The sequence below is a fragment of the Cottoperca gobio genome, chromosome 3, assembly GCF_900634415.1.
Source record: "Cottoperca gobio chromosome 3, fCotGob3.1, whole genome shotgun sequence".
Classification (NCBI taxonomy): Eukaryota; Metazoa; Chordata; class Actinopteri; order Perciformes; family Bovichtidae; genus Cottoperca; species Cottoperca gobio.
The window spans coordinates 11625007-11648485 of NC_041357.1; the positions used below are offsets into that span (position 1 = coordinate 11625007).

Sequence of the window (23479 nt, forward strand, 5' to 3'; positions counted from 1 at the left end):
ACAAAACACCAGTGGTTTGATATTTAAAAGCCCCAGTACACACAAATAAATATATTCCTGTGTATCTAGACTTTGTCAGGGGACATATTTCATACATATTTCTGGTGAATATGTACAAATTGCCCCATTCATATTGTAATTCATACACATAAATAATATGATTTTAGTTTGTCTGTGAACTTCGGTAAAGATAATTTATGAGGTCCTATCTTCCTTGTTCATAAGTCTTTACCCCACCACCATTAGAGGATGTTCACCATGACTGAAAACATATTTAGCTTGACGAGTACCTCACTTCTACAGTCCACATATATGTACGTATATTATCCACACAATAACAATATCAATACATAATTACATTACCTTCTAGAAACAGATATTCCACTGTAAGCCTTCATCCACCATGTTGACAGTTTCAACATTAGTATGTAGAGGATGGATGAACGTATTCATTTGTAAGTTATTCTCCTTGTTAAGAAAATTAATTAGATAATGGATCGACTTTGAAGCTTTAAAACAATTCTGTCCCCTGTTGGTGTCTGCGGACCTTAACATTAGAAAACACAGCAAGAAACAACACAACACAGCTCTTTACTTTAAAGTCTTTTATTTAATATTAAATACATTACTCTCTATAAACATAACATGTATCCACATATAAAAGCATGTGTCACTATTTACACTCAACTTTCAAAAAGAGCCCTATCATACACACAATATCCTGTCACTATTCATAAACAATCCTCTCTGTCCTCCGATGATTGTCGCAGCATTTCCTTCACATTTACATTTTGGGACTGACACCTTCTCTGGAAATATCAATGCAAGGAACATTCATCATTTAACCTTATTGCTAAGCTCATTCAAATATTGACAGTCGTAACCGCACAAATGCCCAGATTACTATTTTGTTGAATAGCGAAGTTCTTAAACTGCAACATCCATTGGAATTGGTTTTGACATGTGCATCAAACCGGCCACATCTACATAGATCTACAAGAAACTCTCCATTTTCTCTCAATGTTGGTTTAAAAAGTGAGTAGGTGTGTGACATTCAATAATCCGGAAATAAATAGTATGGCAAAAGTGCATATTGCCGTTGACCTTTTCAAAATAAAGTAAATGATTGTGTAGGACATGACATGTCAGTGCAGCATGTACCTAAAGCAGAAGCCAAAACCTAAAGGCTTCATGTCCAACTACAATGAGCTAGAAAACCACAAATAGCTTGGCTGCTGTTTAAGAAACTTAATTTGCCTCCATAAAATAAGAGTGACCTTATGAGAAAGATATCCAGTAAGATTGTAGATACCAAAGTAACTCTCATTCCTCCACCTTAGATTTCCTCTTGGAGGTTCTGAGTTTGGGGCTTTCGGACTCTGCAGGTTGTGGAGAGCCTGGAGGATCGGCGGGCGGGCTGGGGGATTTCTCCACATCAGGCTCTGGCTCAAGGGGCATAGAGGGGCCTTTGGAAACTCCTAAAAATAACAAAGGAATAAGAGTCGATGCAATTAAAAAAAAAAGAAAATTGCTCAGAAAAGGTCCATATTATATCCAGCAGTACAGAACATGACCAAGAATTTAGAAACGGGCACACTGCACATCCATCGGGCTTATATTCACTCCAATTAAAGTCCAAACAACGGGAACATTAAACATGCGTTTCCTGTTTTAATGCAATCTCAGGTTCCCAGGTCACCATTGTTCAAGTGGTTATACACTAACATACGGAAGCCCTCTGAGAGGCAAGTAAGAAAAATAAATCTTGTCATCCATTTTTCTCACCTGTGTTAATGACTTAACAGCTTAAAAAAAGTTTTGCCAGGACCATCTTTCTAGGTTATTTCTTTTTCTTTCATCTGAGAAAAAGTGTTTGTGCTTGTAATACTCATTTAGGCCACAAGAGGCTAAAGTGCACTACCACCCCATAATTATGCTTCTTACTTTAAGTATTGGATTTTCCCCTTGCCTTTCATTTTTTACTTTTAGACCCGTCCCTTTGTTTGTCATGATGTACGATATAAGATTATTGTTGATTGGAGTCATTTCATTTAAATCAATGATTCTTTCTCTTGATACATACATGACTTGATTTCATAACCTACGTACATATAATATATGTACCTTGTGTCTAGAGTGCATGGAGAAATTAAAACTCACCTGGAAGAAAAACTGACTTTTAGTCCTATTTTTTAAATGCCAAAACATTTAGTGAAAAGAAATGATGGTTTTTATAGAAAACTTTTTTTACCCACAAGTTACACGAGTAAATAACAAAAGTTACAAAGATTATCCTGGCATAATCGTTTTTAATCACCTGTTCGGAAATCATAAAGACAGGAGAGAAACTATTATGATCAGACTTAGAAAATGAATCACAAGAATTTCATTCTTTTTGTTTTCACTTGGCCCTCAGGGCTTCCGTACTTATAGATCTCATTAGAGGATTAATACATCTCATTAATAGAAAACACTGAAACACTGCACTGTGGAGAAGTCACTATTCAAGCAGCTTGTTTCTTACAAAATCACACAACCAGACTACAAACTGTAGCAGCACGATGGCTCTGTAAATTATTAATTTATGAGCCATCATGTTTTGAGTTTAAGTTAATTTAGTTGAATGGAGGCCAAATGTGACCATACGTTTCGAAAAGTTAGCTATAACTGTTTAAATGGTGCAATTTCCTCTCATTTAAAAGGTGGTGAGTGATTAAGGAGAACCAGTTTGATGATTTAACACTACATTTATAACTTTAACAACAAAATGTGCCCCAAGACTTAACAGTGACATAATACTCCGCTCTGTAACACACATTAGTGAGATGTAAGGGGCTTCTGAAGGCCTGTAAAACAAACAGAACTTACCTTTTAAAAGATTGACATTGTTTGCATTTGTACAAATAACTTCAACCCACTTTGCACTCTGTGACAGATTTCTTTACGAACCTGGATTGTCATAGCTGTGGAATGATGTAAAATGTCTGTCACGTGGATGCATTGTTCTGGTGTTATTTGTTAAACAGCTAAACAAAAGTGGTAGAAAAACCAGCTCGCAGGCTCTCGTGAAGAAAAACACTCCACTCACAGTTGAGAGCTGTAACCCACGACAATAAATTCAGTAGCCTTGAATTTATCTGCTTAACTGTGTGTCATTTCTCTACACTGCTGACTTTCTTCTCTGGCCAATAATATCCAGTATACTGGCTAGAGGTTAGCTTCTTTTTTTCCCCCACATATTCAATTTTGCCTAAACCCATATATTCAATCTGCTACAGTGCAGGCGAGAGGCTGTGCATACACAGGGAGGAGATATCTTCACGTGTCCATTTAAAATGAAAATGTGGCTTTGGTTTAATAGAGAGAGGTGGAGACTGTGAAATGTGTCACCACCTGCACTGAGGGGGTAACACTGGTCTTTTCTGATCAGAGTTAACTTCATTTTAGGCTCCTGACACTCGTCAGAGTCACTCTGTCACATATCGAAAGGACAAACCAGAAGCGACACTCAGGTGAATATTAACTGTCACTTTCTACAACCCGTATGGGTCATTTGTACCTGTTGGTAGCTGGATGTTCTTGTTGTAGCTCGCAGCTGAAGACATGGCTTGGCCCAGAGCTTGGTTAGTACCAAGGGCAGCACCAGAGGCTTTAGTGGCTGCTGCAGAGTTTGGTTTTGATTTGGAGTCCTTGTCGGGTTTAGTCCACACCAGACCCTCTGTCACCTGCAGGGCAGCTCCCATCTTCTGAGCCATGTCCATTAGCTGTTAGTGACAAAGAAGGCCACTACTGTAAGTATAGACTTTTGCAACTGACTTTGAGACATCAAAATCAACAGGATGTTAAGTACCTCAGGGTCAAATTCAAAGTTGCTACTGCTGTCTCGAAGGAGGTTGACTTTCTTCTCCATCTCCTGATACTGATCCAGAGTAGCCTTCTTATCGCCATGATTATAGAGGAAGATGGCAAAGTTCAGGTTGACCAGAGGGTTGGAGCTGTAGATAATGGATCACAGAGGAAGGAAAAGAAAATATTAAGTGATTAAATTCAGACACACAGGACATTAAAAAAGGTACAAGGTTAAGGACAGACTCACTTGTCAATTGTCACAGCTTGTTCATACGCTCTGGTGGCATTATCCACGTCCTCCAAGTTAGTCAGAGCCACTGTTAGGAATGAGTATGAGACAGGTTTACACTTTAAATACTGTCAATTGAAGAAGCAGACGACTGTTCAGCGAGGCACATTCAGCTTCTTCAGATTGTTGTATGTAGTGTGTACTACCAAGGTTATAGTATGCACCTTTTGCAAATTATTAAATGGATGTACAGCAGTACTTGTTGTTGTTGCAACTCATGTCTTTGCCACAAAATCATCAATTTAATCTTCACAGACATCATCCGATCATGAATTATTTTTCGGTCACAGCACCTGCCAGCAACATGTAGAGTTCCCCCATCCGTGGGTTCAGGTTGATGGCTGCGCTGAGGAAGTGGAAGGCAGAGGCATACTGCTGCATGGTCAGGTGTACCAGACCCAGGTTGTACAACACTTTCCAGTCAAAAGGAGACATGTAGTGGGCCCTCTTCAGGCAGCTGATGGCCTGTGGAAAGATGAAGTCAAACAGCTGACAGAAATGTATCTTAATAATATATGATCCCAAGAAGAACCTACGATAACAATAGATTCTGTACAATGGTGGAAAACTTCAGAAATATATGGACCAAATAAAGTGGCAATGTATATTGTATGTGTCCAGATGTTATGTTATGTGCTCCGAAATTGATTCAAAAACAATACAGTACAATAAGGGTAACTGGTCTGTTAGTTGATGTGAGCAATTAAACTAAAGGAAAACATAGTTTCCCGCAAAGCAGACACAGATTTGAGCATCTTACATTAACTTCAGTGTAATATGCCAGAGCTATGTATGCTATGTAAGTATAACAAAGGTCCAGTCTGTGGCCGGTGTACAAGATACATAAGATATAGATGAGCCCTGATGTGGGTGTGTTATTTTAGCAGTTTGAAGAGAGATTCTCTCCTGGTTGTCTTTATGGACTTTGTGGTTGAAGAAGTACTGGTAATTATCTAAAGGATCTCCTTTACTTCATTGTAGAAATAATGAATTACAAGTAAAAGTATTGTATTCAAAATCCTACGGAAAAAGGTTCCTTGTGGACTTTTCGACCACTGATGATATCACACACACAATGATATGGAGAAATGTTTTTACGTGTTGGTCCCCGTTTTGCTTGCACTCGCATGAGGACGCACACACACGGGGGTGACGTGATACACAAACCACTTTTACACTATTATAGTGATCAACTGGTGGCACAACACACACTAACGTGCCTAAAAAGGCAGTGAAGAAGAAGAAGACTGCACAATAGTAAACATGGATTACATAAACAATGCATGACAATTGAAAAACAATCCGCTTTGCAAATGCTTTATGAGGAAGGAAATACAGTCAACATGTTTGTTAGACCTCAAGGATACACACAATGCGTTTCAGGGAGTAACAAAGATGTTAACAAAAACTTTGTTAGTTTATAAGAAAACTCCACAGAGCAGCTTTTAGTAAACCAACTTTTGTTTGGAGAACTCCCTTCATTGAATCCATTAAACCGTCAAGTGAACCGATAAAGAGTCTTACTCACGGCTACATATTTCTTTTTTCCAAAGAAGCACATGCCGATGTTGTTCCAGAGAGGGGGGCTCTCAGGCACAGCACATGCTGCCACTCGGTACTTGTTCATGGCCACATCAAAGTCACCATGGGTCTGCATCATGCTGCCTGCAGCCAGGATGGCCTGTGAATGAAAACAATGATTAGAGAGATATTAGAGGAAGATGTACCCTTTGAAAGTGCACATGATGAAAGATGGTGCCACCTGACAAAAAAAATGACCTTTTATTTTTAACTGAACCGCTTTAAAAGAAGTCTAATGCAATGTCCTTCGGGAGCTTAGTAGCAAACTATGTACCATCGTACCAATAATATAATGCGTGTTCAAAAAACCACATACCTTATAATTGCAGGGGTCAAAAGTGAGGGCATTTCCAAGGTACTCAAATGCTTTTTGGTATTTCCCAAGCTGGCAAAAAACATAAACACAGACAATTATACATCTACTCCTTTTAAGATGTTTCTGACACCTAGAGTAAATGCCACTCTCATCTTGTCGTGCGTGTTGCTTGTGTACACATCATTTCACTGAAAAGGTTATTAAAAAAGATCTACCTACCTGTAAGAACAGCAGGCCAAGAGTAGTCAGGAGTTCAGTATTCTCTGAAGAGAATCTGAATTAAGAAAGAGACAAGTAGAAGGAAAAATGTCCCTTTATCTATGCTTATAATTACATTTAATGCCTGCACTTACTCTTAAGCACACATATTTGATATTCAGGGAATCTGCTGATTCAATCAGGGTTTGATTCGACATTACTGTGGAGTATTAATTATGACCTGTGGGGGGATGATGCGGCTCTCAACAGAAAATGGCAGTCAAGATGCATATCTGCATTAAAATAAGATTCACAGTGGTACGTCTCATTAAAAGCAACACCAGCATTGGGGCGATTGATTAATTAATTTAACCCCAACAGGAGGTAGCCATAATGAGCTCTATTGTAGACACTGATGTAATTTCCTTATTTACATCAGAGCCTAATGTTTAAATATTCAACATGTGAATGGAAGTGTAAATGAAAAGAATTTATACTGAACTGAAAAGGGCCCCGGGTTAAAATGTGGCAAGAGTGGATCTTTGTATGAGATTGAAGGAGGACCGCTTATTGAAATGAGCTCCAAAGACTGAGAAGCGTCAGATAAATCAAGAATGAACCTCTTGGAAGTAACCAACCTCCTCTGAAACAGCATGTTTTATGGCTCTTATCTCTTTTAGTGTCTTGAGACAATGTTATCATAAAGAAAAATGTCATACTGAGGAACAGTTATTAATAAAAGATTTTCTTATCATTTGGGTTGGATGAAAAACTCGTCTTGGAAAACAATTCCTGAACTGAAATATAACTCATAATGGATTAATCTACATGCATTTCTAAAATATTTTAAAAATATATAGAGAACCATAGTGGCGGTACATTATACCATACACCTAGAAATATTATTTTTAAATATTAATTTGACTGATTCATCTTTAAATGTCTCTCTCAGTGCTTTATAACATCGTCCACTTTTACTTACTCCACTCCCCTCTTGTACACTTCGATGGCCTTGTCAGTTTGTCCAGCCAGCAGATGAACCTTCCCGAGCATCATGAAAGTCTTGTCGTGCTTGTTTATCTGGAGAGCTATGTTTAGATGCTCTTCAGCCTGACAGAGAAAGAAGATCCAAATGATCAAATCACTAAGGATTGAGTACATTTTGTACTGTACAGTGTCAGAAAAATCTGAAAAGAAATACTCACATTTTTGAAGTCTTTGATGAAGAAATAGCACAACCCCAGATTATGATTAATCTCCTGGGGTGAGAAAATGTCAAATTTTAAATGGGGCATGCTTAATTGAACAGTGGTGGATAAAGGCTGAGCATAATTTAATTTCCAAATATAAAAGCTGTTTAAGACAACAGCTCGGTGGAATATAAAATTCTGCAGTATTACCGACAGTCATGTTAGTGAACAATGCCTGCCCAGTTTAATATGTTTTCTATTGGCCTCATAGTAAAACAGTCACGGATCAGTTTGGAAGTGCAACCATGAAGTTTTTGAAAAGTCGGTGCATGAAAAGACATTCAGTCTGGGCATTTTCCATTTTAAAATTTGTGCAGAGAACTTGATGCTGTGTGTTTAGAGCGAAAGATGCTCGACCCACTGAACACACACGCTGTAAGACAAAGCAGAAACTCAGTACTACAGTTTCTTTTCTCTTACCCAGTCTTTCTCGTTGAGCCTTGCAGCTTCATGATAGAATTCAATAGCTGCTTTGTGCTTTCCCAGGAGAAATCTACGGAAAGAATAAACAACAATAATACAAAAGAGAAATGAGTCAATCTTAATCACTGCATGCTGAATAGCTATTCTTACAACAATGAAAAATAGTCACTGGGGGTGGATTAACTTTTCTCTACAAGTAGTTAACTAGTATAACAAAAAAGAAGAAGTTCTGGACATAACTGGCCTGCAGTCATCACTGTAAATGTCTCTCCTATGTCTGTGTTGTTGGCTAATGGAGACGCGTTGATGCACCCCAGGCTGGAGGCCGGTAGACTCACAGTGATCTGGCCACTTGCTTGAGATTGTCAGTGCTGCTGGGATTAAGGATGGCGCAGCTCTGAAACAGCTCCAGGGACGGTTGGATCTTGCCCTCAAGACGCATGATTAGTGCTGTGGTAAGAAATTAAAAACACACACAAAAAAAAAAGAGGATCTTCATCTACACGAGGAAGTAAAAAAAAAACACATTCAAAATCAAAGGCACAGCACGGGGTCCAAAAAACCCTGATTTCTAGGGAACTAAATGATGTATCGGGGCGCTTGGGTGTCGACAACCACCGAGCCTTAACTTGGTGTGGCTCCTAATTAACATCATACATGTGTGAGAGGGAAGAGTTACTATAAATACTATGGCTCACCTTGAACATAGATGGCATATTCACACATCCCGTTAGTCTCTTGCAGTTGTTCTTTGATGATCGCCTACATGGACACAAAACGGCAGACAATTCCTATAACTGAGGTGGATTTTATTTCTAACATGTGTGAATAGGAATACTGCTAAAATAAATTGCATATTTCCTTGAAAAAACATTTCATGCCCAGCTGAACACCAAGCCCAATGTGATTCAGTTTCTGTAATTCTCGAGTATTATACTGCGCTCTGTATCTGCATTGCAGCAGACAGAGCTGTATTTTTGCTCTGACAGTTTGCTGACCTTAAAATGTGTTTTGCCCAGCTGTGTGGTATTTTGGTGTCCAGTGCAGAGCGCACGGTGCACAGATGGGAGGAAAGGCGCAAACAGGTGGGAGGTTCATTCTAATGAGGCAGCGCAGCGCGAGCTGTTGCTACTTTGTTTGAAAATGTGGCCCTAAGAGTTCATGCTGAAAACACTCTTCTCAGAACCACGTCTGTTTCTGGTCAATATGTTGCCAAACTGATGATTTTGTCAACAAAAGCAATCTGAATACAAATGTGTGGAAATAACAGAATAATGCTTAAAATATAAATATAATATATAAATCAAACCAGTAGATGCAATTAAATAGCCATCAATGTGGTAAATCGGTCTGTATTTATATATATATATATATATATATATATATATATATATATATATATATATATATATATATATATATATATATATATATATATATATATACACACACATTTAAACAAGTGACTATACAGTGTTTGTTGTCCACCTACTGTTGGCTTTATACTGTGTGCAAACCTTCTCCTTCAGTTCATTAAATCTCTGCAGCCATCTGAAGACAGCAGGACAAATATGTTGATACATTTGCAGTCTCTGATTAGAAAAAGTGACTCACGCCGTCCACCGTGTTTACCTTCATTAAGTCATGCGTAAATGACACCAGGCTGCTACAAAGTAACCCCATACACCTCCACACACACCAGACAGGTGCGTTATAACTCAACATTTGGCCATTAGATTACCGGAGACGTCAAAACTCCAGCAACAACATTGTAATTGCAAGACCAATGCGTTTCTGCTCGTGGCCTTCATAAGGGTCATAATGAAATGATACTAATGATCATTGAGGCTCATTAATCCTGCGCATCACAGCCTCTTTTCCAATTAAAAAAGAAAAAGAAAAGAAATGTAGTGGTACGAAGCAAACCGTGTTCTGTCACATCTTAAGACATGATGTAACCAGTTGCAACGTGAAATACAGAAGCATTTAAATATTGTTACGATCATTTAAACTGCTTCGCCAAAATATTTTTCTAATAGTTTCTATCAAAAAAAAAGGACCCACTTCTTCTGCCTATGGCTGAAGATCTGTGGGGCTGTGTGCTCACATCTTGCTGCTCCGCACTATTCAGACACGATACGATCTGCATTAGTTGAGTATTGTATGTTGTATCACTGTGCGTCACTGTGATTGGTTCAGCTGTTAGGGCAATGAGTCCAGTGATGTGACTGCCTGGGAGCGTATTTATCATCACCACACACCCTCTGGTCTTTGGTTCGCCTCACTCAGTTCTTTTGCACTGCTGCACATACATGAACCAAAGAAAGCAGGTCGGCTGCGATGCCCACAGACCTACTTACTCAATGTTTGCCGCTGCGCTGGTGCAATTAAAATGAAGTGAGGAGGAGTGCATCTCTCACAAAGAGAAAGTGACCAGAAGGATTTCACTCAAGTACAGGCATGTATCCGGAGACTTTATTAAGTAGCTACTGTTTTCATGTGAGAATACACAGGTCAATGCAGTGAATTAGCCCATAATAGAGTGCAGTGTCAGACAGAACCCTGTACATTATCTTCATTCTTTTTTAAAAGGTCAATCAGACCAACACGGGTCAATGACGGACTGAACCATAGGGAGAATGAAGGTACTTTACCTTACAGGTATCATAGTCTTTACGTATATAGTGCTGGTGGATGAGCCAGTTTCTCCTCTCCACAATGGGAAGCTCTGGAGCTAGAAGGAAGAATAAAAGAAGATGAGAAGACTATAATGTAAAAAGAATCAAGGAAACTTTTAAGCTCAATACCCTTTTGCTGTTCAGATAATGTCTTATTTAGTTGCTGAATGATTCATCCTGAAAGCTCCCTCCCTTTGCAGTCATTAGTAAGTGTCTGATCTGACAGTGAACACAGCTGTAACACTTCAACCTGAATCCACAGGCTAAATTAAAGTCAATTCACCAATCACACGGCAATGTTTTCATTCACAAACAGACAGCTCAGACTATCACTAGTTATGTCTATTTGGACAGTTTTTATTTTATTTATGAAGTCTTTTTTTATTTATTTTTTTGGCATTTGAACAAATAATCCCCCGCTGTCACTAGCAAGTCTTTGATCTGACAGCAACATAGATGTTAACACTTCAACCCAAAACCCCCGGGCTAAACAATAATCAATTCAGCAGCCACGCTGTAAATGTCACCTTGTAAGCAAGTTTTTTCCGTTACAAACACTGCGTTTCGTCTTGGCAGGTTGAGATATTCTCCCCGTTGCCAGGGCAACAATGTATCTCGCAAACCAGGTGCTTGTGACAGAACACAGAGGGTACAGAGGGAGGCTGAGGGAGGGAGGCTGAGGGAGGGAGGCTGAGGGCTGCAGGAATGAGCAGCACAATACAAAGCCAGCTTTAGAAAAGGGTTAGGTAACCTCAAGAACCCAGCCACAATGCTCCGAGTCTTCTTCCCAGCGGAGTACAACATTTCATTTCACAAGGAGGCAACCGTAATTCCAATTCGAGCGAGTTTGATTCTGGTAATCCTGTTATCTTAGACCTACTACCTTCCTCTGAGGCTAAAAATAGGACTCAAGGCAATGTGGAATGAAGTGCTCGGCTTTGAGTCTGCCACCAACATCGGGGGATATCATTAATGAACTGCCAGTGTAAAAATACAGTGTGAATTACACCAAAGCTCCCTTCTGTTTTTATCTGACAGCGCTTCAAGCAGTGCTGTGTTGATTTGTCACGAGAACTAGAGCCTCTTCCAACAACTTCAGAGAAATCCTCTCCATCGCCGAGTGTGAAACTGCATGGGTTTCACACGTTTGCCCCGTCAAGATTCGGAATGGCCCTATTTGTAGCACCCTAATCCGCTTTCTTCCTGCTGAGACAGCAATAATATTCTTGTCTCTAGGTTTCAGATGGGGTCCTGTGGCGCTCCAGTGTCCACATACACAAAGCAGGGCGTATTTGGTGGAGGAGAGACGGGATACATGTGTGACATGTATTCCTGTAATTACTGTAGGAAAGAAGGGTAGAAAGGAGCTCGGAAGAAGAGCGCAGCAGGAGGTGTCCTAAATAAAGTTCTATAAAAAAAGAAGAAGAAAATCATCCAAAACATGGAGGAATTTTCTCATTGTTATATTTGATCTGGCTAATTCTAATACAGATTTGGCTTCCGTGTGCTTCAACCATCTGTTAAAAGGGGATAAGAGCAGAGGAGAGGCATGCTGAGATCAAAAGACACATGGGGAGAATGTAATGAAAAATACGATGACTTTTTTTGGGGGGGAAGTTTCACCAAAAAACTTCCAAAAACCCCTCGGCATTGTTAAGCAACTTAAGTCTCATATTCAGCTACAGACATTTATTCTTCCTGTGAATTTGACAGACCTTTGTGTTAAAATAAGGCAGATTGCAACACGAACACTTGATTCTATACAATTGAAACATGACCTTATGCCATTGGCAGTTTTTGTGTGGCTGGTTTCAGGTCTTTCTTGTGTGCATGCTCATATTTTTGCATCACCTCGTCTTAAACGCTAAGAATGTCGCATTTGCACAAAATGTAATAAAAGAACATAATGTACTTGTTGTAATTGTAATTCCTTCTTTGGAGTCTATTCGTGTGGCATTTGTTTTTACAGCTTTATCTTTCAATTTTGTACTTTTAAACTTTTGTGTGGTTATTCCCAATATTGCACTCTTAATGGTTATTTATTTTCTAATATCTGCACATTAGAGTCATAAACTAAAGTACCATTTTTATTGTTTTTTTTTAATTCCTTGTAGTACTTCACTTCGCTTAAAATTCAATTCTCTTCTTTCTGTTTTTATGACTTCAGTCATCTTACAGTATTTTACATTAATGTAGAGTTTTGATTTGTCTCCTCAAATGATACTAAGAACATCAGAGTGCAGGCTTGCACGCAAAGTGAAAGATCACTGCAATGCATGGAAATACAATACTATAGAATACAATACTATAGCATGCACTTAATTGCTCCCATAGGATTTGCATTCTTAGCAGCGCTGATGATGATTACAAAACATTGTAAAACAAAACTAAAAAGCTTAATCATGAACAACAGCTTAACTGGTTAATGGGACATTAAACCCTCATTATGATGACAAAATATTTTGATATAATATATAATCAACACATATTTTCCACACACAGAAATCTCTAGAATATAGCACACTGTATAACAGGAAGTAGCTTCTTCCCGATAGGGACGGTAGATAGAAGGGTGAGGGTGACCTCTGCAGGACGATTAGTTCCACTCGCTCTATTAGTATCCTTTACCCTAATCCTTTCTATCCTTTCTAATGACCAGAAATCTAAATAATGAGTGTTGTAAAAGGAATTGTTTCAAAATCATTTTGTAATATGACTTGCAAGTGTCAACGGTCTCACTGTACCTTTAGGTGCCCGACGTTTCTTGGCTTCAGAAGCAACTGGAAGCTGAAATATATGAAATACAGCATAAACAAATAAGTGACACCATTCGAGCGATACATTATAGACACTATATATATAAAATACACTGGACAACATCTATCAGTGTGACCCATAAGCAGCAGGTACGATGGCCCCATCAAAATAGACTTTCTCCACCTAAAGAAAGAGTTTTTTGTCGTGTTCCTTCTTGTTAAAAGGCTGTGGGGAAATACAGGTCGAAGTTCAAACTGACTGAGATGTCTGCTGAACGTGCTGTCGTTGTATGTTGTGCAGTATGTCCTGCTCAGGGACTGCAAAGCGTTCCCAGTTAACTAAACTGCACTGACGTACTGTACATGTTGGAGCTTCCAACTAACTCCCATCCCATCACAAATGGGACACACTCATTTATGTACATTACAGAGTCCCCAGCAAAATCACTCTGCCCACTGTCTACAGGTGTGGAGAGTTTTAATTGCAGTGGCATGCAGCACAACACGCCTGTTGCTCACCAGCTAAAAGCTTCTGAGCGGTGTCGGAGCAGATGCTGAATGTGTAATGAGAACAAACTTATCCACACACTCAATATTTATTGACTGAGGGAAGCTTTTGGTCAGAGACCATCTCTGAAGGTGTGTGCAGATGTTTTTTCTTATCATTATAGCCAAGGTTTAGATTTTAAAAAGTTCAAATTCCTGAGAGGTACAATATAGGACATTGACCGGGCAGATAGTCGTATGTAAGTAGGTAGGTAGTATAATAGTAATAGTAATAGTAGGCATATATAAGCATACCCTGTGTTTGTTTTTAATGCAAAAAGTAACTAGTGACTAAGTGTCAAATAAATGTAGTGGAGTAAAAGTAGAATAAAATGAATATACTCAAGTGGTAAACAATTACGTCACAATTGTATTAAAGTACACTACTTGAGTAAATGTAGCCTACCAAGTTACATGTTCTTACTGGGGACTAGCTATAAGTTTTAATCAGTCATTACATTAACATAAACATTAACTAGCTCACATTACATTAGAAAGCTCTTTATTTCTAAATAGCCTTAACAAAAGAACATACGCTAATACAGATTCAGTATAGAGAGGAGAGTAAACAAATCCAACAATAACAAAAGAGCCAGGGGTATAAAACACTAGAAAAGAATAGATTATAAAACTATACTATATTAAGAGGCTTGATAGCTTTGTGTCAAACTAGACAGTACTTCCACATATTGCTCAACATCATTCAGGAAAACACGTTTTATTTTTTTAATGTAGTTATGAATAAAATATTTTGCATAAATATCATTTGCATTATAAAAAAACATTTTTTTAAGAAGCACACACCACATTTTCCCATAATAATTTTAAGTCTGATCAATGGCAACTGCAAAGGACTTGGTGTGAAACTGTTTCTGAATATTCATCACAGAAAGAGCAGTTTGTGTTTCCTCATGTGTTGATTGACAGGGAACATATCATAGACTGTGTTGTGGGCTCATACAGCCTCCTTGTGTGCAGGTAGATGCACGCATGCTCAATCCCAGTGTTTTGCTTCACATTTTCTTTCTCCATATTTGACTCACTTGTGGATTGCATTGCCACTGACGTTTTGTGCATTAACATTCTCTTTAGTTCACATCCTAAACGCTAGACGTTATAGCAACAACACAACTAGTATGTGTGGTAAAGCCAGCCTCAGTTACTACAAAGCTGGACAGTTAATAACGTTATCCAACCTAAGGTCCAGTATAAAGCGTGGGCTAACGATGGGGTCAACGATGCAACATTTGCACTGTAACGTTACCTACAGATTTCTGTTGTTGTCACCTCACTGCAGCTGTAGCTGTTAGCTCTCAGGTAGTAGCTTGTCCTTGAATGCGTGAGATTAAAGTTACCGTTAGCTGCAGGTTAATCAACTTTAGCTGCGATTTAGAATCGGTTAGCAAGGCAGCTAACATTAAGAAAACGGGCGTTATTGTGAAGGCTATACTCCAAAACACAACGTTATGTTTACTCCGGGAGTGTCACACTATTACTTCACCCAAGAGCCATGTTTCTGTTTACCCAAGAAAACGGTAACTAGCTTTAGTTTTGCACTCACCGCCGTGGCGTTCTCCTCGTCCGCCATCTTGGGATGATCAACACTAGAAGCTGTTGCCATGGATACACCAGTGGTATGCGGAGGAGTGGCTGGTTGGATTTATGAATGGTTTCACTCTGTGTGTTACCAACCAAGCGATATCATCATCATCATATTTAGGTTTAGTAACGTCTAAAGTGTATTTTACATCATGGAGCAAGACAGTTGGTATGTACAGTATTCTTTACTTAGCAGGCCACATGATCAACAGTTTCTGAAAGAGGGAAAGAATTACACAACATTCAACAAGAATGTTAAGACTGAGAATCAATTTCCAGCAAGTACCCATCCCCCCCAGTAAATATGTTTTAAATAGGTCACCAATATGTACAACACACCTTAACACACATTCTGATCATTGATGAACATTTCAACATAAAACTAATTTCTCTATTTACTATTAAGACAAACAAAATGAGACAAAACTACAACCAACAGCCTTGTGCTTAAATTCCCACAGGAAATCTGCTGAAAAGGCACTGAGGTTACAACAAAAGGAACAAAACAAAATGATTCAGTGTTACAGTAACAAAAGATCAGACAGCTTATATATTCTATTATATATATGCATGAGTAAAAATGGGAAAATGCTAATACCTAACGACAAGTAGGTAGAAAGTCTGCAACTATTCAGTAACATGACTTTAATCTGCAGTATATTTACTACAAATACAAAGTCTAAAGAATGGATAATTGACAGATAAATATTGTGTTCTTTCTGCTCATTAATACACTTCTCCAAGTAAATGCACTCAATTCTATACTGTCACTAACTTTACAATTACAATCCTGTGCTGTGTCTTTCATTTTAATCACAGCAAGGCTCCATACAGAAAACATAATGGTATTCTTGACAACAACATAAATTAAAATGTGCCATCCCAGTTAAACCACGTCTTCATTTGCCTTTAGAATAACTCTGTCTCACTTCATCTACATCAGTAAACTGATCAAAACAGTATAAGAAAAAAACCTTCATCCCGTCACCTTCATTAACCAGCATCCGATACAGTAATACACACGAGAACACATACGATTTAGAGCAGAATTCAAACAGCAACGATCAGTAGTGTACTGTATGTATTAACATTGTTTATAAGGCAGGATGATAGACCAGTTACCCTGCAACGCTCTACTTGCTGCCTTAATGCCAAAAATATGTATACATACATCAAGTGGATCCATCATTCAATGATGGTAAAACATTCTCATGTCAAGTATGCTTTTTAAATAACCCCAACTCTTCGCAGTGTTTATTTTTGAGGCCCCAGTCTGTTATTTCTACATAAAACTGAGAGATAGAAAAATCCTAACACTTTCTGCCAGCGTCTTTAAACAGTGACAGGATTGAAATAAATGTACTTTATCACTAATCCCCAGTCCTGTTCGCTGGTGCAGCGCAGAAACTTTCATGTTTATCTTTAGTCAACTATGTTAAATGTATTCCAGTTAGTTATATTGGGATGAGGTGCTTCCAATTGCTTTTGTGTCATACCCACTCTGCCTCCTCCTTTAACTTGTTTTATTCAAATTCAGTTTTCTAACTCCTTCCTACATTTCCCAGTATAAACATGAATTTGTATACCGCTGTATACTGATGAGGGTGGTCGAGAGTTCAATAACAACCGAGACATGCAAGTCATTGCATGCTTATAAAAGACCTCTAACTTGTCGTATGCACTGCCTTTTTCTTTTCAAAGTTTATAAGTGGAAAATAGGGACGCTCACTAGGCTCATATTGTAGCGAGAAGAATTTCTTTCATCATAAGTTGTTTTTTGGCCTTTTTCATAAATAATCAAACCCCCATCCCTAAACCCGCTGAAGTATGTTGGGAGATGGCTCTGTTGGCCAGAGAAGAGACTAGCCTGAAGCACGTAGGATGTGAAAAATAGTCTAATTTCCCTGGCTCCTGCCAAAGGCTCCCTGGGCAGCAGAGGTGGCAGCACTGGTCGCAGCAGTCTGGACAGTTGGGTTGGTCAGGACTCCGTGGGAGAACTCCTGCTGGGCCTTGGTGAAGCTGGCACCTGTCCTTCTGTACTTAGAGTGGACCTGGGGATACAAGAAAAATTTATATTTTTAAAGAATCGGTTTACATTGCAAGATCTTTTTCTTAGTATATTTAAATACAAAACAATATGATGATTTTCTATCACTATATGGATTTTAATATGGATTTGGGAGAAGATGCAGATCAAATATTTCTGAAAATCTTTACGATCCAATCAACACATTTCTAGGATTGTAAAGTTCTGGTGGACGTATGTGCTCTGAGATTGCTTTCTCGTTGCAATTAAGAATTTTGTATGTACATTAAGAGCAGATATTATTAGATAATAATGAAGGACAACATGGTCTTCAGACTACACCAGTCGGTCGACAGAAAGATAATCACCCACTATTTAGAGAATTATTGTAAAAGTAATTTTCTACGAACAAAAAGAAGTTTTTTTCAGAGCCTTAAATACAGCTTTTCTGTTTCATATTATATTAAACTGAATATCTTTGGTTTTTGGACTGACAAAATAAGACTTAAAGACATCACCTTGGACTTTGAGTCACTGGGATGGACATTTAAAAAATAAATTCTGACTTGTTATAGACCAAACGATTAATCAAGTAAAAGTAATTGTCAGATTAATCGATAATGAAAATAGCTTCAGACTCCACAAAGTGCACATGCTTGCTTTTAAAATAATTCCATCTCCCAGTATTTGCCCTTGTCTCCGTCTAATAAATTATGTCTAGACTGACCTACTTAGATTGTTTCTAAACCTTTATAACCCTTCAACAGTTTCTTAAACTTCATACTCCCTCTGGTGCCTCGGTTGCTTTTACACGTTTTTGTCACTAACATTTTTAGTTTCTCTTGTTATGTTTCTCTCTTTGATCTGCATGCGCTGTCACTGAAACAAACAATATGAAGCTACAGTGGGAATACCCATATTTATGCACGTATGCCGTGCCATGTTTGACTTTCTATTTTGGGAAAGTTCCAAACAAATGGGCACTGCAATCTCTAATTTTACTGCAAACATATAGTATGTGTAGACTGCCATTTACTTTAAAATACCTAAATTAGAGATATGTAACCTTCCCCAACTTGGTAATATTCAAATAGGAATCAGATTATCTGCAAAGTACAAACTGTAACACGGCTTAATATTCCCTTTTGTGACAAGAAGTTGACATTAACATACCATTTTCAGTAAGATGACAGCCAGGACAGCGTTTACAGTGAAAAAACCGGCCACCACCATCATGACCACAGCCACAGCCAAGTTTTTGTTGATCATGCTGATGGACGCGATCCATCCGCTGTCAACAAAAGACACGAATAGCAATGTGTCATTTCACATTTTCTCTACAATGAGTGTGTTTGTACAGTTTACAAATTCAAGCATAAAAAACTAAATAGTATTGAAATGACTAAATTAAAGAGAAATAAGCCAACATCGTAACCTGCCCCAGTGACCAATGGAAAAGCATGAAGTTTGAATAAGTGAATGATGGAAAACTGAGAAGCATAATATATAACATGACATAGAAAAGAAAACCCAAAGAGTAAAGTTCCACACACTTACAAAGCAGCAACCCAGACAAGTTAGGCAGCAGGAATCTGTCAAAGAGATGCAAGAGAGGAGATACAGGACAATACACACACACACACACACACACACACACACAGGCGAGAATGAAGATGGACCCATGCACACCAACATTTACTACACATCTACCCAAAAAACTCATTCTTAATAATAAAAATAGAAACCTGTTGAACAACTTTACACCACACCTTCACTTTCTCCCAACATGCAAATGTTGATTGTTCAGTTAGAAAAGGTTCCCACTGACCTGTTTCCCCACTTGGGGATCCCTACAGTCTGGATGATGTACACTGCCACTTGGAAGAAAAAGACAAAAAAGAAGGAAAAGAAGCTGAAGGAGCTGTCAGACCTAGAGATGGAAAACACAAACGACGTGTTATTAATGATATTTAGTATTCAAGAGGTTTGTTTGCTGCCAGATTATTTAGATATAGAGGTTACACTTTCAAGAGTACAAGTCACAAAGATGATCAAGAGAGCGTCTACAATGTGTAGCCTCCATATATAACTAAATAATGATAATAATAATAATAGTCTTTGTTTAAACTTTATTTTACAGATATCACTCCAATTGTTCAAAGTATCTTTGGAGTCCAGTGAAGGGTTAATGCTGTTTCAGAAGCTTCTCCTCTGCCAAAAATGCAACCTAATCAAATCACTGAGCTGTAAGCAAGAACAATCTGATATTAGCATTCTCTGATATTTTTAATGGAGTACAGAGTGGCTCACATATACTTCCTCTAACTCCTCTGGCTGTGTTGGGAGGACGAGGGTGTTCGCAAAGTTTTATTCAAGTAAAAAAAGAAGAGAAAATACTGCTGACTAGCTACAGTAACCTGCATGTTCCCCTTTTCTACTTGTACTTCCAGTCCTGTAAATCATGCAAATCAAATAACACTTCATGCTGAGCACAAGGCGAGTAAAACAGTGTACCTGAAGGCCTTGTAGACGGGCCGGTACCAGCAGAGGAAGGACACGGGGGTGAAGAGGATGAACCAGAGGATGGACAGACCGAAGTCAACGCCGTACTGAGAGTCTGCAGTGAAGTAAGCCAGGCAGGCCAGCACGTTGAGGAAGAGAGTGGCACTGTGGACTGTTAGACAGACAGCAAACAATGAGGCACCAACTGAAGGACAAACGCACCACTCTGCTTTGGAATAGTTCAGTAGAGTTGTGCGTGTTTCTTCGCAACAAAAGTATGTTTATGATTCATGTAATTCTGACATTAAATATTTACCGTAATTCAACAAACTGTGGGGGTTATCAGATGGCTTGTTCATTTGATCAATATCATATAGAAAATTGTGAATATTATGTTGCAAGTCATGATATGAAAATGCTGCCCTACACTCTACAGGTAGACCCGGGTTACTACACGACTCAGTTCATAAATGAGACTTATTAACATACCGAGCCATCATTATCATGCTAAATTATAGATCGATGACTTTTTCATATTGACAAACTACAGGTATGAAGCAAATAGTGCATGTACGTACACATCCAGAGGTAGTACATTCTCTTGCAGATACTGCGATACTCCTCTGGGATTTCATCCTCAAAGTCCTGATAAAAGCAGGGCTTCACAGGGGAGAAATTGGGAAGAGGTGGCCAGTTGTTTTCTTTAACTGACGGACAAAGAAAATGTTATTCAAAGCTGGATTAACATTGTGAGCGGTGTGTCAATTCTTATCGTTCGTATGTATGCATGTACAACACAAGTTGACATGCAACTTCTAAAACGACTTACTGCCTGTGCCTCCGGACCTGTTCTGCAGCTCCTTCTCCTTACGCTCCAGCTCGGCTGCTTTTTTCTCCAGCTCCTCCTGCTGTTTGAGCAGGTTAGCCTGGCCAGCAGCTGCATTTTCCTGGTGGGCAATGGAAGAGCCGCACTCTTAACAGTGTGAAATATTGTTACTGCAGCACTACAACTCCCTGTTGCATTTTTCTACCTAGTGATGGGAAATGTATGAGCTACACTACAGGCAATAGTACACCCACTCCATACCTGATTCAGCTGTGTAAGACAAAGGCTCCAGAGACCAAAAGTTATCCAGATTTATGGATCGTACCTACCGATTCACTACTATAGCCTAACTGATGTATCAATATTAAAACCAGGTGATACTATCACCCAATTTTAGCAAATGACAGATATATTTGTATTGGCAAATATAGTGGCGCATAACGGAGAAGATAAGGCACCAACGAGCCCTAGCAAGTTGGATTTCAACTGCAATATTTGAACTTTGGTCACAATTCTTGTTTCACAATGTGCCTTATCAATATGTAATTTCTACAGTTGTGTAACCAATGTACATTTACTCAAGTTCTGCCCGTGTACTTAAGTATTTCCATTTTATGCTTCTTTCTACTACATTTATTTTTACATAAAAACATATGCTATGCTGATATATGATGCATCTACCCAGTAGTATACAAAGTGTCTAAAATTGGCTCCACATTGACAAATTACTACATAAAATGCTCTTCTATGTATTAGTTAATGATAAAAACTGAATAATATGATATTTTATAATAATACAACACTGTGAAAGTAGTTTTTTTTATGATAATACTTCTCTACTTAAGTTACATTTTGAATTCAGGACTTTTACTTGGAGTATTTTAGACTATGATATTTCTGGGCTCTGAGTACTTCATCCACTTCTGAATTTGAGCGTTCATGTGAAAAAGAACACCCTATAAATACAGCCAGTGTAATGTGATCTATTTTTTATTGTTAATCTCAATTGACGTATAAAATGGCTGAAAGTGTGATTTCACACCATCTTATTTCATTTATTTTATCTTTATATGCGTGTGTCTGACTCACTTGTGCGCTCTGCTCCACGGACGTCGGGAGGATGGCGGGTTGAGAGGAGGCAGCAGAGATGGGGATGGTAGTGCCAGTGTGGGTTCCCTGTGAAACAAGTGAAGCTTTTTAAATAATTAAATGATCTTTCAATGATGGAACAACTATACATCACATCAATAGTTATACATTTTTAAAAAGAAGACGGAGAAGCTAACCATGTCATTGGCAGAAAATGGGTTGAACTCCCCAACGTTTTCAGAGGCTCCATTGGTAACTTGTGTGATTGAGGCATCCTGAAAGAAAAAAGACAATGACTTGGTGTCATCATGATGTATTGCTGAGAGCCAAGACCCTTCACCTTTTTTGGTGCCTGACATATGAGGAGTCCCAACAAGTCAAAGTAAAGCCATTATTTGTCCCACACCACATTGACTATTAATAGACTCTTGGCCCTTACCTGGACTACATCCGTCTCAGTTAAAACTCATGTTGGATCAATAAAAAGGTGTTTTCTTTAAGTTAATATGTCACTAAAACAATTGTTCACCCATAACCATTCATTCCTAGAGCTAGTACACCTGTGAGCACCGGGTTGTGATAATAAACTAGAACACTCACACTAAATAAAGATGCTTTAAGGCTATTAGGTACGCCATAAAATCCCGCATTGCCCCTCGGGATCTGGTTTACAAAATTAACATTTTGGTTTCCATCAATGGCGTGTTGAAGAGGAGTCATCGTTAATGGCTCAATAACAGCAGGCACCTGTTCGTGGCTCTGTTTACCTGCGCAGGTGAGCTAGGAGCTCACGTAGGCTACAGCGTAAATACTATGTTTTATAGACCATCTTTATAAATAGAATATAATGAAACTACAACGTGTCATACTTCATAATAGGGACGATTCTTAGTCAGGAAATACTGAGGCCAAACCCAGCAACCAACCAAACAGGTTTTTGTTGCAGCATATTTTTCTTTCAGTCTTCACTTGACACGTAAACAGCTTCCTAAAGACTTCGCACACAGAAAACAAAGCAACAATCTCACCTGGAAGGGGTGTATGTCCATTGGGTCCACGAAGGGGTTGCTGTCAAATCCCGACATTGTCGAGAAAAGTTTATCTTGTGTGGAATAAACAACACTACAGCTCCCGTCTCCCCGGCGGTGGCTACTGCTCCTGCTGATGGTGCTGTGACGCTGGGCTTCTGCGCATGCGTCGCTCTATAGGTGGCCAGCGTCACCAGGATGTTGTCCCCGAGTAATATCTAATCAATTAAACTACCTTTATTTATTTTTAGAAATAATGTTAATTGGTTTTAAATCTGTCTGAATTCAGTCCATTCACGTCTGTTTTGAAATTAGATCCAGTCGGTTGTGTTAAACGTATATAAATATCCAAAACCTTCTGCTTTTTAAAGGATTTTCAGTTGCCTTTAGGTACTGTCGGAATTACGGAATACCTAAACAATTTAATTAATTTATTATGTTGTATTGTTTGCCACTTTCATGTTATGCAGCTGCTTATGCCCTTTGGTTGACTTTTACCCAGTGATGGAAGAACTACTCAGAT

The 23479-nt window shown here is 38.6% G+C and overlaps 2 protein-coding genes across 3 annotated transcripts; both read right to left on the reverse strand.

Moving 5' to 3' along the window:
* Nucleotides 1-596: 596 nt before the first annotated feature.
* Nucleotides 597-15507, reverse strand: bbs4 (Bardet-Biedl syndrome 4). The gene is made up of 16 exons (XM_029428697.1): nt 15448-15507; nt 13329-13371; nt 10561-10640; nt 8605-8668; nt 8245-8356; nt 7904-7976; nt 7439-7492; nt 7216-7343; nt 6255-6309; nt 6036-6104; nt 5667-5819; nt 4432-4603; nt 4097-4166; nt 3851-3995; nt 3560-3764; nt 597-1478 (listed from the first exon to the last, which is right to left on the reverse strand). Exons 1-16 carry the CDS (start codon nt 15505-15507, stop codon nt 1324-1326), a joined length of 1638 nt encoding a protein of 545 aa, XP_029284557.1. The 3' UTR covers nt 597-1323.
* Nucleotides 15508-15654: 147 nt separating this feature from the next.
* LOC115006419 (secretory carrier-associated membrane protein 2-like) lies at nt 15655-23102 on the reverse strand. Of its 2 annotated transcripts, none has more exons than XM_029428663.1 (9): nt 22957-23102; nt 22126-22203; nt 21929-22015; nt 20843-20960; nt 20592-20720; nt 20026-20185; nt 19340-19441; nt 18685-18802; nt 15655-17536 (listed from the first exon to the last, which is right to left on the reverse strand). In XM_029428663.1, exons 1-9 carry the CDS (start codon nt 23011-23013, stop codon nt 17381-17383), a joined length of 1005 nt encoding a protein of 334 aa, XP_029284523.1. In that variant the 5' UTR covers nt 23014-23102; the 3' UTR covers nt 15655-17380. The 2 variants fall into 2 exon arrangements, with proteins under 2 accessions (XP_029284523.1, XP_029284524.1); XM_029428664.1 differs by lacking the exon at nt 22957-23102 and adding an exon at nt 22529-22589.
* Between the last annotated feature and the right edge of the window lie 377 nt (nt 23103-23479).

What these genes read in the sequence shown, in the direction of transcription:
- bbs4 (XM_029428697.1), bottom strand. Translation starts at nt 15,507, where the DNA reads ATGGCAACAGCTTCTAGTGTTGATCATCCCAAGATGGCGGACGAGGAG. An exon ending in TTGGCCTGCTGTTCTTACAG is followed by an intron (nt 6,105 to 6,254) that starts GTAGGTAGATCT and finishes GTTTTTTGCCAG; the next exon opens with CTTGGGAAATACCAAAAAGC. An exon ending in GAACATCCAGCTACCAACAG is followed by an intron (nt 1,479 to 3,559) that starts GTACAAATGACC and finishes TGTTATTTTTAG; the next exon opens with GAGTTTCCAAAGGCCCCTCT.
- LOC115006419 (XM_029428663.1), bottom strand. Translation starts at nt 23,013, where the DNA reads ATGTCGGGATTTGACAGCAACCCCTTCGTGGACCCAATGGACATACAC. An exon ending in TGGACATACACCCCTTCCAG is followed by an intron (nt 22,204 to 22,956) that starts GTGAGATTGTTG and finishes TTTTTCTTTCAG; the next exon opens with GATGCCTCAATCACACAAGT. An exon ending in CCCGTCTACAAGGCCTTCAG is followed by an intron (nt 19,442 to 20,025) that starts GTACACTGTTTT and finishes TTCCATCTCTAG; the next exon opens with GTCTGACAGCTCCTTCAGCT.